This window comes from Protopterus annectens, chromosome 2.part1 (genome assembly GCF_019279795.1).
Source record: "Protopterus annectens isolate FY-2018-M chromosome 2.part1, PAN1.0, whole genome shotgun sequence".
NCBI classification, from domain to species: domain Eukaryota; kingdom Metazoa; phylum Chordata; order Ceratodontiformes; family Protopteridae; genus Protopterus; species Protopterus annectens.
Window position 1 is genome coordinate 1,696,485,445 of NC_056729.1, and position 13,477 is coordinate 1,696,498,921.

At 40.7% G+C, this 13,477-nt stretch overlaps 1 protein-coding gene across 1 annotated transcript in view; it reads left to right on the plus strand.

Moving 5' to 3' along the window:
- Positions 1 to 846: 846 nt before the first annotated feature.
- The window catches only part of RBP7 (retinol binding protein 7), a 61,986-nt gene continuing 49,355 nt past the window's right edge, over positions 847 to 13,477 (plus strand). Inside the window, exon 1 of the mRNA XM_044063598.1 lies at positions 847 to 1,068. Within this exon, the coding sequence (XP_043919533.1) occupies positions 996 to 1,068 (73 nt within the window). The 5' untranslated portion in view covers positions 847 to 995. The remainder of the gene's footprint in view (positions 1,069 to 13,477) is intronic.

Below are 13,477 nucleotides of genomic sequence, written 5' to 3' on the forward strand. Positions count from 1 at the left end.
TGCCTTTGCAGTTTTCCTTGTAAAGTATGTCATCATTTGTTAAAATGGCCAGGGATACTCTCAACCACTTCTACTTATACAATACAAACGATTTTTGTCCCGATTTAGCCTCTGCCCTCACTACTCAGTGTTTGAGTAACTTGTTGAAATGGAGGTGAACTGCAACACAAAGGGTAATTAGCATTATTTGCGTCTTTCCAACCTGTTACAGTGAAATATCATAGAGTGAAAAAGAAATCCTATATTTAAACATTTCCTGTTTATCAGCTTAGGATCAAAGGCCACATTTCCAAATCCTAACTGAAAGCAATACTTGAACAAACTCAAAACGGCTTCACTGGCAGAATCACAAAACACAAATCTGCAAAAGGGGGCTTAATCTTAATGTGGGTTTTAATGGACTTACTTAAATTAGTTTTTGATTTCTGTAAAATGAGTTTCCGTGCTTAGAATGACACACACAACAAACACATAAGCTCCTAACTGGCACTCGAGACGCTTTTACCTTTGTGCTTAATAGCAGCTAGGATAAATAATGAAAATTTCAATTTGCAAATATTTCTGTTCTTTTATACTGACACTTTGGAACTGTGCTAAGAGTGCTGCTCAACTTTGTTTTACTTTAGTAATATCCCTTGACAACAGGCAGCCGGCCTGCAGTTCCCAGATTAATTGCCATTGAGGGCTATACAAGTTTGTCAGTCTGCCACGCGCCTGAAACCCGGTGGATTGCAAGTCTGTCACCAACCCAAATTTGGAAAGCCTTCCCCTCCTGTGCCAGAACCAATCAAAGTTGAGGGCGGTTCCGTCTCCCACCCCTGTTCCATCAGAGCTCTGCTCCCAGCAATCCTTTTAAATGTTGCCTGGGCGGAGTACTTTGATTAAAAGTGAGGTTTGGCAGCAAGTAAGCTATTTGGAGCAAGTTAGGACCTAGCTCTGCTACTACTGGTGTGCTTCGTTTGCTTTAACTAAGCATTTTACTTGTTTTGACAATTATGGCCGTGGATTATAACGGTACATGGAACATGATTAAATCTGAAAATTTAGACAGTTATATGAAAACACTCGGTAAGTATGGGGTGGTGTATTTGGGTCCTTCCTAATGCAAAGCGTTTTTGTAAGAATGGGTATCTTTATCTTTGCACTTTGTGGCTCATTAAAGTTAAGGTATACAGATTAGTTTTAACGTGTTGGAGTTGCCTAGCTGTAAAACAGCAAGCCTCCCACTTTCGGCTGTGTTGGTGGCAAATCTGTTTAGCGAGGTAGTTTCTACATGCAGTCAAGTGCGGTACACCTGAAATTTTACGTTTTTACAAAGATGCACATGAAGTTGGCACGTTATCATCTCAAAAAGATGCTATGTTTGTATATCTGGGCCGTTTAAGTTACTGATTACATACTCAAAAGATTTTAAAGTGTTGGATACATGTTGTCGATGGGATTGTGAAATAACTTATTTTACGTCAAAAGGGAAAACCCGGGTGCATATAAAGTAGAACGTTGCAAGTGATAACAGCAACTTAAAATGTTGTGAAAGTGTGGCCAGATCGTGCAAGAATGGCATACCTATACTGTTACAGCATGGGTAGTTTATGTACTTGGCTTCTGCTATAATTTGACACTTTTTTTAAACCGTAACTTAAAGTTTTGAAACTGCATTCATAAATTTGATGGTTCTGCCAAAGTGCGAGTGATATGCTGCTTGCAATACTATGGCTTTTCTGCGAAATGTAAATACAGAACGTGTCCAGTCCTGGTCCTTTGCTATAGTTGTGTACCTTTTTCTGCCTCCCTTTCTTCTGTGTGAAAAGTTTAGTGTCCTTTTTAATATCAAATGAGTTAACTATTTTCTGTTTGTTTGGGGAGGATATAGAGTTATATGCCTCTAGGCTCAAGTCCTGTTACATTTACTGTCTGATATCTGTATAGACTTGTCATGTCTTTAATGATCTCCCAATAAAGAATTTCCCTATTTCCAGCCATGCCCTTCATCTGAAGGGCAATAATGTGTGTGTGTGTGTGTGTGTGTGTGTGTGTGTGTGTTATATTATATTTTTGAAGGTAGGAGAAGTGTGCCTTGAGAATGTTATAGTATAAATGTTTTAACCACTCCTGGCGTCATTCAAGTACAACTGCATTGTCATCTGCTGTAATGATGCCTGGTTTCACATAAATGTGCTGAAATAATAAATTACTAATTGTCTGTTTTTTACTTTTTTTGAAAGAATTTAAACTGTCCTTTCAAAGTTATGAAGTTGTACTCATTTCATTGCTTATGTCTTTGGTGCGTTCTAGTCCTTTTCCGAAAGGAGACCTGATCTAATCTCATCTCTTTCTCTTGGAATGTTGCTGAAATGGATCCATTTGGATCAGTCTGCTACCCCATTTAACAAACTTAAGTATACCTAATCAATTCTCTTGTATATGTCTGAGCCAAAGAATACAAAACTTGTTTTTCTTTCCTTTGTGTAAGAGATTTATTGTGACAGCTGGAAATGAAATGCTTAGGTTAAAGAACTCGGCATTTATTTCCTGCTGTGTTGTTTATGCCATGTTTTTTGATGTGGTGCAGTTCTGTTGTGTAAAATTTAGTTGTGAAACACTGACCACAAGCTGAATGGAGTCTAACATTGGGACTTTAAATTGTAACTGCTGTGTCATTATTACCGTTGGGATCTTATTACTTTTTAATGTAATGGTTGCGGTTGCTTGTACATTACAAATTAGCCCAGACTCCCATTTTAATAGTAAAAACAATTATTGTACTGTGTTGCTTAATGCAGATACTCCAGCTGTGTGTGTGAGTACCCATGTCCTTTCCTTGCAGTTTGCAATGCAGGTGAGAGTAAGTTGGATCAGTTGCTCTGTTCGGTTTCTGGAAGTTCTTCATATGCTGTAGTCCATCTTCATACTGAAGAGAAAGTACAGTTGTGTACTCTTACCATAAATGTAGATGTTAGAGTGTGTTCACTGTTGCAGTCATGACTGTAGGGTTCTTCCTGCCAGCAGCAGCCCCCGATCGGCCAGAATCCCAAAGTCTGGATTGGGCATCAGCTGAGGTCGCTTTTATCCTGACGTCAATGCGCCAAGAAGTATAAAGACCTCAGCCGATGCCATTACCCCAGTTTTTCTTGCCCCAGATGTCAGGTGCCCAAAACCAAGGGGGGGGGGGGTTAACTCAGACTGCAACAGTGAACACACTCGGACATCTGCATTTATGGTAAGAGTACACAGCTGTACTATGTCCTTCATGGTTCACTGTTGCAGTCATGACTGTAGGGTTGAGTCCCAAAGCTAAGAAAGGGTGGCTGGAGGAGAAACAGAAGGAGCGGCCACGAAACCTTGCAAAACCGCAGAAGCAAAACTGGCCCTAGATTTAGAATAGAGAGGGACGTTTTAATGCTTAGAAAAAGTATGCACAGAACTCAAAGTAGCAGCCTCTAAAATATCCTTGGTAGGAACCCCACAAAGAAAGGCTGCTGAAGTAGCAGTAGCCCGGGTAGAATGAGTCCTAATATTAACAGGAACTGGATTGCCATGAAAGGTGTAACTTGATGCAGTGGGCAATCCACTTAGTTTGCTTAGTGATCGTTTGCCCTAGAACAGTAGGAGCATAAGCTATATAACCACTGAAAGGTGTCCCAATCTAAGCGGAGCCACTGCAAGCACAACGAAAGTTCAGCTCACCAAAAAGATCCAAGGCCCATAAACGTTCCAAAAGACTTTAATGAAAATAGCACACAGAATAAAAATAAACGTCGACCTAGGTTTCGTCCGTTAAACGAACTTCATCAGAACACATCTCAATACATTCTGAAACTTTAAATACAAATACTCAAGGAACTAATTGAGCCTATTAACCAATGAGAATAATTTACGTTTAAACAACAGTACATTGAATGAATTAATGAATTAATCACTACATTCATCAATTAAAAACAAGTGCAAGATGCAAAAGCTTGAGCCCCCTACTCTATATTTGTAAATGAAATGACAAGCATAAAAAACAACTGTTGCCTATGTACATTAAAATACATGGATCCTAAATTGGGTTATGTGTTATTAATATGAATATAAATAAAACCAACTAAAACCATCTGCCGGTACATATAAAAACATAATCCATATAAAATTGTGGCCAAATAATGTAATCCAAAATTGAAAAAGTTGTCTTAAATGTATGTAAAATACACATAATGTTGTTTCCAATGTATCCTGCCAACAGGGAACCTATTTTATAATACAACCATATGTATATGCAAGTGTGTGTATATATATATATATATATATATAATAAAAAAATAAGCGACAAACAATTGGTCAGATTTCCTGAATATCTTGGTCCTGTCTAGGTAAACACGAAGCCGCCTGTGCACGTTCAAAGAGTGCAAAATCCTCACTTTGAAGATTAGGATAAAAAGTAGGCAAATGAATAGTCTGATTCAAGGCCATTGCCGAAACCACCTTAGGCATAAAGGTGGGATTAGTCCTTGGGGATACCCTGTCCTGATGAAAAATAATGAAGGGTTCTACAGCCATGAGTGCTTGCAATTCCGAAATTCTTCTAGCAGAGGTTATAGCTAAAAGAAAAGTAGGTTTCCAGACAAAAATTTTAAATCCGTGGAAGCTGCAGGTTCAAAAGGAGACAAGGTTAATTTTTCCAAAACATAGTTAAGATCCCAAGTGGGAACAGGTGCTCTTATAGGGGGCCGAACATTCTTAGCCCCTCTAAGAAATTGTTTTAAGTAATGGATGAGAAAAAATCTGAGGATCCGTATCGTAATGTGCAGAAATAGCAGAAGCATGAAGCTTAGCAGACGAAAAAGAGAGGCCTGTATGTAATAACTCTGTCAGATACTGTAAAATCAGAGGAATGTTCGGAACAGCAGAATCACCCCCCTGGACTTGACTCCAGGAGCAAAATCTTTTCCATTTACATGCATAAGATTTCCTAGTGCTGGGCCGTCTAGCTTCAAGGATTACATCCAATACCTGTTTGAAAGAGTAGAGGTGTTTACAACTGAATGAGAGGGCATACACTTGCCATGCTAGTTTGTGGTAGGTCCTGGTGCAGAATGTTGGAAGTTGATGATTCTGAGAGGATGCAAAAAGATCTATGTCCGGACATCCCCATGCCTATACTATCATCCTGAATATCCGAACATCCAACATCCATTTGTGCGGATCTGAAAGTGTCCTGCTCAATGTGTCTGCCAGAGTGTTGTCTTTTCCTAGCAGGAATTGTGCCTGTAAGTGGACTCTGCAGGTCAGTGCAGTGTACCACAGAGCCATGGCTAACCTGCACAGGGGGTAAGAGTGAGAGCCCCCCTGCTTGTTTATGTACCGCATCACTGTAGTGTTGTCTGTCTTTATCAACAATTGCCCTGGTAGAAAGTCCCTGAAGGCTATCGGAGCATTCTGTACAGCGAGCATATCCTTCAAATTTATGTGCAGGTGAATTTGCTCCTTTGTCCAAACACCCTGAAGACATCTCCCGTACATGTTGGCTCCCCAGGCATAATCTGAAGCATCCGTTGTCAGAACTTGGTTGGTTGGTGGAGGACAAAAAGGCCTCCCCTTGTTCTGGAGACAGGCTTCGGCCCACCAAAGAAACTCTTGCTGTAGATAAGGCAAAATCGTGATCACTGTTTCCAAAACTGTGGTAATGCTGAGACCACACACTCTTGAGGTACCACTGTAGTTTCCTCATATGCAGTCTTGCATATGGTATTAGGAGAATGCAGGAAGCCATGTAACCTAAAGCCTGCAGAACCTTTCTTGCAGTCAGCTGTTTCATTGAAGCCAGGTGTTGGAAAGAAGAAGCCAGTTGTGCTTTTTTGTCTGGTGTCAAGGAAGCCATCTGGGTTGTAGTACTCAAAAGAGCACCCAGGAAACTAATTTGTTGTGTGGTCACCAGATTTGACTTCTTTAGATTCACTGTGAATCCGAGGTACTGTAGAAGATGCTGCATAAAAGCTAGATGCTGCAGTAGAGTGTCTTTGCCGCCTGCTTGAATAAGACAGTCGTCCAGATAAGGGTATATTTGAATCCCCTTCTGTCTGCAAAACGCCATTATTGGTGCGAGGCACTTTGGGTGCAGGAGATGAGCCAAAGGGCAGCACAGAGGACTGGTAATGCTTCGAGCCCACTTTGAATCTCAGATACCTTCTGCACTCGCCTTTTATAGAATATGCAGGTAAGCTTCCTTTAAGTCCAGAGTCACCATCCAAGCATTCTTGCCCAACATAGGCAGCAGCCGCTGCAGAGTAAGCATCTTGAATTTTGGTACATCTAGGAAGGTGTTTAGTACGGAAAGGTCCAGGATTGGTCTCCACAAATTTTCCTTCCTGTGAACCAGGAAAAGTCTTGAATAAAAACCTTGCCCTATTTCTAAATTTGGTAATAATTCTATGGCCCTCATAGCTAAGAGGGACTGAACCTGCAGTTGTGCTTCTGCCCATTGATGATTTGGCAGATCTGGCCAACCGTTCGGTTTTGGCAAGGTGTGGAAATGAAATCTGTAACCTCTTGAGACTATGTCCAGAACCAATTTGTCCCGGGTCATGCGGCCCCAATTTTGATAGAGAAATCTTTCCTCCCAAAGGTGCTTCCAGGAGAGGAGCCCCTGGAACCAGATAGGGAGCGTCATAAAGACTGTTTCCGGTAGGGTTGAGATGTATCTTCACCTCCTTTGGGAGAGGAGGCCATCTACTGCCTATTCCTAAAAAGGGTTTGTGCCTGTCCCCTACCTCTGGAACACCTGAATCTGCTTCTCTGAGGCCTGTCCAAGCTTGGAAAGGACCAAGGTTTAACTGGCCAGTGCCTGCTAAATCTAGGAGGTTGCACCTGTAGAAAATCCTTAACCGTCTGCATAGATTTGGCTTTGTCCTCCATTTTCTTTAATACCTCTTCAGCTTTGACCCCAAACAAAACATAGTGCTGCAAAGGGGCATCCAAAAGTTTGGCTTTAACCTGATCCGGCAAGCTTTGTTCCTTTAACCAAGCATGTCTTCTAATAACTGCGCCAGTTGTTGCAGCCCTACACGAAGCTTCCAAAGAATCAAAACCACAATGCAGGGTATGTTTACCCACTTGTTCAATAGCATGCAATAAATCCTGTAACTCCTTATCATCCGCACCAATAGAAACAGCTGACATCTTTTGTTTAAATACAGACAAAAGGTATTGCTGATACTTTAGCATATGAAATTGACAGTTCAAAGCTCTAATAGACAATGTAGCAGAAGTATAAACTTTTTTACCCCATCTTTCCAAAGCCCTGGACTCAGTCAGAGGGAATAGGATTTTTAGCAGAGGCTGCTTTAACACCCTTAGGGCCCTGAGAAATTGTTTCCGGATCGGGTGAAAGATTCTTAAAAGAAAACTTGTGAGAATCTGGAACCCTATAATACCTATCTGGTTTGACTGGAGTAGGGGGAAAAGAATCAGGAGAGAGGGAAGCTTCTGAAAAAACATCATCTACAATGTCCAATACAGGGGGAATAGCAAGAGGCTTATGCTGAGGGAGAAGAAGAAAATCCCTAAGCCTTTTCTTGAGAATTCCTGCCCTTCCCAGTGAAAATGCTGCCTCCATATCATGCAAAGTTTCACCAAAAGAATAATCCTCGGGAGGAGAGGCTGAAGGAATCTTCAGCATCAGAATCCTCATAAGGAGGAAAGGAACAATCCTGCTCAAACAGAAATTTGGTCTGAAGAATCCTAATCTGACTGTAATCTAGGCTTTTTGTCAGGAGGGGGATGAGAATCCCTGATCATAGATAACAAATCTTCAGCCATCCTAAGCGTCTGCCTTTGAGGCCTAGGACCCTGATCACAAGGCATCTGTGCTTGCCATTTCTTTTTAGCTGGAGCCGTAAGTCATTGTCTTAGAATGCAAAACTGAATCCATATTTACATGAAGCTGTGAAGGCCTGAAAACTCCCTCAGAAGCCGGTACCTGCGTATCTGCTCCTGACCCAACTGAGGGAGTAGTATCTGAAGGTCCATTCCCTGGCAATCCTGAAGGCCCCATCAGCTCCACACTGGAGTTGGTACAGGCAATTGGTTCAAAAGAGGCAGACGACAGGGGCTGCAAAGGCGCCTCACTGATGACCGAACCAGCAACTGTTAATAACTGAGTAATATCCTCTGCTTTGGACCTCGGAGGCCTGTCTTTATCTTTGCACCTCTTACACACACCAGAAGCAGGAAAAGAATCCGAAGACATAGTATAATTAAACCTTTTACCAAAATAGTAGAAGGCAAAGTTGTACCTGCGCCTAATAGTACACTGATTTAAATCTAGCACAAAACCCACAATTAGCAACATCGTGGTCAGGCCTCGGGTAGGGAATACAATGAGTGAAAATCCCTATGAGGTATTTGTTTCCCACAAGAAATACAATTGTTAACTTTTTCTGACATCTGATTGGAGCAAGAAAAAGACCTCCCCAACGGGGTACTTATCTTATAAAACGAAAAATCCTGGAAGTAAAGTCAAAAACAGACGGGAGTAGGCTGACCGGCATCAACAAACTGCTCAGGGCACCATGTGGCAAGAAAGACTGGGGTAATGGCATCAGCTGAGGTCTTTATACTAATGGCGCATTGACGTCGGGATAAAAGCGACCTCAGCTGATGCCCAATCCAGACTTTGGGATTCTGGCCGATCAGGGGCTGCTGCTGGCAGGAAGAACCCTACAGTCATGACTGCAAAGTGAACCACGAAGGACATCGTAGGTGATTCTGGCCACACAGAGGTTTCCTGGATAACCTGTTTCACTGCTGATTTAAGGTAATGTTGGTCAGTAGCAATTCCCCTTTTGAGGGATATGGGGATCTGTGATGATATTTTCGTAACAGTGGTATGCGGTGAATGTGTGTGTTTCTGTAACTCATTTTGCTGATTTCTTACTGTAAGGCATATATTTCCACCCCACATGCAGTACGTCAGACGTTGTACAGGTAGCATGATGACCCTTTCCTTCCCTTTGGAAGTGGACAGCAGTCCGTTAACTTGTCAGTACTAGATCCAGACCTCATGCAAAAGAAGTCATTTACAGAATCTGAATCACTAAGAGGGCAAATTGGGTACTGTCTTTTAGATTTTTATGTACAATTAATATAATTATATTTTTACTTTGTGGTTCTCATTCCACTGCCTTAAATTTGAAAAAAAATAACTCCATTTTAGTGGAGTTTTGAGCCTGTGATTAAACTGGAAGCAATAATTATGCATCAGATCAGTGAAGATTCATAGGAATTGCAGCAGATGGTTATAGGGTAGAGTTAAATAAAAAAATAAATGCATAATATTGGCTAAGCTGGACTCCTGTAGGAGTACAATATGCAATTTAAGTGCTTGCCATTCTAAGTACCTATGAGATTTTGAAATGTGTAGATATAGTTTTGAGAACACATTCAAAACTCTTGCAATCTGCATAACTTGCATTATTGGTGATTCAAAGCACATCCACAAATGCAGAAAAATAAATGCAGCCTGCTTGGCAAGCTGGTTAGTCATTAAACCCATATTAGTATAGTTTTGGTATGGAGGGATTCTACAGTTGATGTGGTTTGTAGAAGATCACTTTTATCAAATTATGTAGATATTCATTTAACTTTTTGCAAGCTAAATATATGAGTAAATGCATCCTCGAGATTGTCACTGTTGAAGTGATGCCTCAATCCCATGTGGAAAAATGGGAAAAGGGCTTGTGGGTCAATGGATTAGCTGCATCAGTTAAGAGGATACAGAATACCAGGTGATATTGTGCTGCAATCTCATACAGTAAAGATACTTTCTGTGTCTCTTGGCAGGCAGTGATACACCTAATCGTCATGGGGAAAATGCTGTAAAGACCTTTTCTACACGAATGCACTCATTTTTCTATGCAAAGGAGTACCCCCCCCCCCATTTTCCTTCCTCTACTTTCTTCCCTGCTTCTTGTACTGCTCCTTCTCTGGAGCATAAGGAAAATCGCTCTTGTTCGTGTATTTGTAAGAAGAACATGGTTATTTTCAAAAAAGTAAAGTTTGACTTGCAATTTATATTTCAGAGATTCCATTTTTAAGCTTGCAGTCCATAGTGGTTTGTTTCAAGGCCTTAAATAAAACCTGTTGGTGGGTTACCCTATGTTGTTGTTACGGTAGTAGAGGATGATTAGGTTAAAGACTTTGGCTGGGGCCTTCCTAGGGTTCAAGACTTTCCTTCCCCTTTCCCAAACCTCAAAGCCATATCGCCCTTTCTATTTAAGCATTTTCCAGAGTTTTCCGTCAGACTAATCTTTTGGTATCGGTCATTAGAAGTCAAAGTTTTTGGACTTGTTTGAGGGCCACCATTCCTGTCCCTATAGTTCTGAAGAATCGGTAGTGGTCTGCTACAGTTCCATCGGGTGTCTTGGTCTACCTGCTGGGTGCTGCCCTTTCTTGCTCCACACAGACTTCAACTTGTGGCAGTGGGGTCAGATATCCATACAATTGTCATTGTTTATATACTGTTAAGGATTTGGGACAGGGGTAGCTGTTGGTTAGGTCAGTGTGGCCAAACTCAGCATTCACACATACATTAAAGTCTATGAATGTAGCTTGCGCTTTCCCCAAGTTGCCCTAAATTTATTTGGGCTATGGTTGTAATAAAAACGCTTTTTATTACAATGCACTTCAAAAATGTAAGCGGTAAAAACAGGAAAAATCCTCTCTGGCAGTTAACTTATTGGATGCTGCGAAGCTGATATGGCCATCGGGAAGTTGTTCTAATACACCAGGATTTGTAGCAAGTGAGATGTTTTTGCTATGTTATGATTCTGAGTAGATGGACTTTACCTTTAAAAGTACTATGCTGGCAGCAAAGTTGACACATACTGGACCTTCTTAGGACACCAGCCACTTAATCAATCTTTAAATATGGGCATCATTTTTGGTGATGGTAGTTATGCATTCAGGACCACAGGCTTGCTTTTGTTGAACAAGAACATGCTACAGAAGTAAAGGAGTAAATGATGTATTTATTTTGATTTTAGTTAATTTGCTGAAAGCATTTCTAATGATGTCTTGGGAGCCAATTTATTGAGGCAGCAGAACTTTGTAGCATCTGGGAATTATGTAACTTTGTATGCACCCACACACCTAAAGTCAGCTTTGTGGCATCACACGGAGAAGGCAACATATCCTTCTGTGTCTGGCAACTGTTGTGACCTTTTTTTTGCTAAGGTAGAAGGTGGATCCTCCTGCAAGTTATTGCTCCTATGTGTGTAAGTATGAATGCATGTATGTATGTATGTATGTTTACTGTGAGGTAAGAATCTTCTGACACTTAACGGGGGGGGAGGGTTCTGGTATAATGCCAGTATCTGACTTTTAAGGGCTTAAGTTTCTGTTGGCAACCTTATTTTTGAGGGGTTGATTTATTAGGTGCAAGTACCTGAACAAGTGGTTATGATAGTATCTGGCAGAGTACACGAGCTGTGTACTTCTCCTGCTAGAAGCAGCATGCAATTATTTTTTCTCTGATTCCAGCTGCTCCTTTTTTTTGTTTTGTGAGAAATTGTGTGAGGTTTTCGGGGAGGGGATTTTGAAGGATTAAAGGCATAAATATGAGTAGTACTGAAAACTGATTTTATGCTGAAAGAGCTCCTGCAGGCAGGAAAGGTGTGCAAGGTGGATCAGTAGTGCAGAGGCAGGCTGGCTGTGAAAATCTTTGTATTGAAACATGCATAGCATATAAAAAATATATGCAAGTAGAAGGTAGACTGCCAGGCCTGTAAAATTGCCTGGTAAGGGTAGGGATACTAGCTTCATAATGGTCTTCTCTTGACCTGTGGGAAGAGATTAGGAAGGAGCTGAATCAAGAAAAATAATGGTTACTGATTCATGGAGCACTTGTTTTTAAGAGTGAGTGACCATGGGTTAGGGTCAGGGAGGAGGATGGATGGCAGTTGTCTAATAGTTTAAATTTCTATAGTGTCTCAGACAACAGTTTTTTAGCTCAACATGTCACACACCTTTTCCTTTTCGTGCAGAAGGTTTGGTTCTATTGTCACCAGGTAGTTGAATTAATTTTGGGGATAGTTTGGTTTGGCAAAATGGTTAAGGTCTTTGCCTCAAAAATACAAGGTACAGGGTTTGATTCTGATGACTGGATAGGCTTGTAATCCTCTGCAGAATGGTAACCTTCTATTTACCTATGAAATGGATGTGCAACATTTTGCAGGTGCTTTTTAAATGGAAAGATGGCATTCGGAATAGTTTTTTGAGACACTTCAGGGTGGTAGGACAATGCATGGTGGGTAACCCTGCAACTGAGCAGGAGTTAAACTCTGACTAACTAACCAAAAAGGTTGTAACAAAGACCACCAGCATAGAATAAGGCTATGGGAAGGAGACCTTTTTCTTGCATTTACTGGTAGAGTGAGGCATTTTAATAAACCTCTGAGATGAGTAAAATTGTACAGTGGAAGAGACTGCTAGGTGAAGGTTTTTTGCTAACTGCTGGTCAATATTGGAATAAGATGAAGGAAACGAGGGGGCGCAAACTGCATTTCAAGTTAAGCGATGCTAATGTGTCACCTTTGTGTATATTTCTGTTTTTTGACCTTGGTTTGATTTGGTTAAAACTTTTAGCTGAGGCCTATAAAGAAAAGCTAAATTATACAATGTCAGGCATTTAATACAAAGAGTAAAAAAAATAACAGGATAACAATTGCAGTACAGAGACAACAAGAACATCTAATAAAGTACAGAACCATTATTCAGATCCTTCAATATTGTGCTGAACCTACATTGACGTACATTGGATAAACTTAAGTTAGATTACAGTACAGTAGTAGATATTTGGGACCTATAAAATTGTATACTTTGCTTTGATGCCAAAGAAGTCATGAAGGAAGGAATTGTGTGTGGTAAAGCACTTGATTAGCACTTAATTCTCACTCTTGAAAGTTTATAATCTAAGAGCAAAGGTTAGGAGGCAGAACATTGCAAACAGCAGCATTAGAATGCAGAGGAAAGTAGTAAGCATAGTTTTTTTTTTTTTTTTTTTTTTTTTTGTGCTTACAGTTAAGGTAATAAACCGAGGACAAACAGCAGCATAGCCAGTAGTTATTTGGGTATTGTTTTGAAAACTTTGTTTTTCAGTTTGCTTTAAGGGTAATGGTTAGGAGTTGACATTTTGCAGAGAATATGGTAGTGAATAATAGTGATTTATTTTGAGGGTGCAGTTCAAACAAATTTGTATAAACCTTTTCCAAGGCAATGATTACAAAATTCCAAGATGAACTATTGCACAGAGGTGTTGACCCTGGCTGCCACACATGACCCAGGTTGGATTGTTGGAAGAGCCTGCCTGAGGGAGATGAGAAAAATATAAGATCTCCACCTCATGGAGGACATGGGATTGCAACTCTCACACACCTGGAACAATGGGGATGTGAGGCAGTCACTTTGGCTGGGTGTGTGACTGTGTAAAAACATGCAGTCA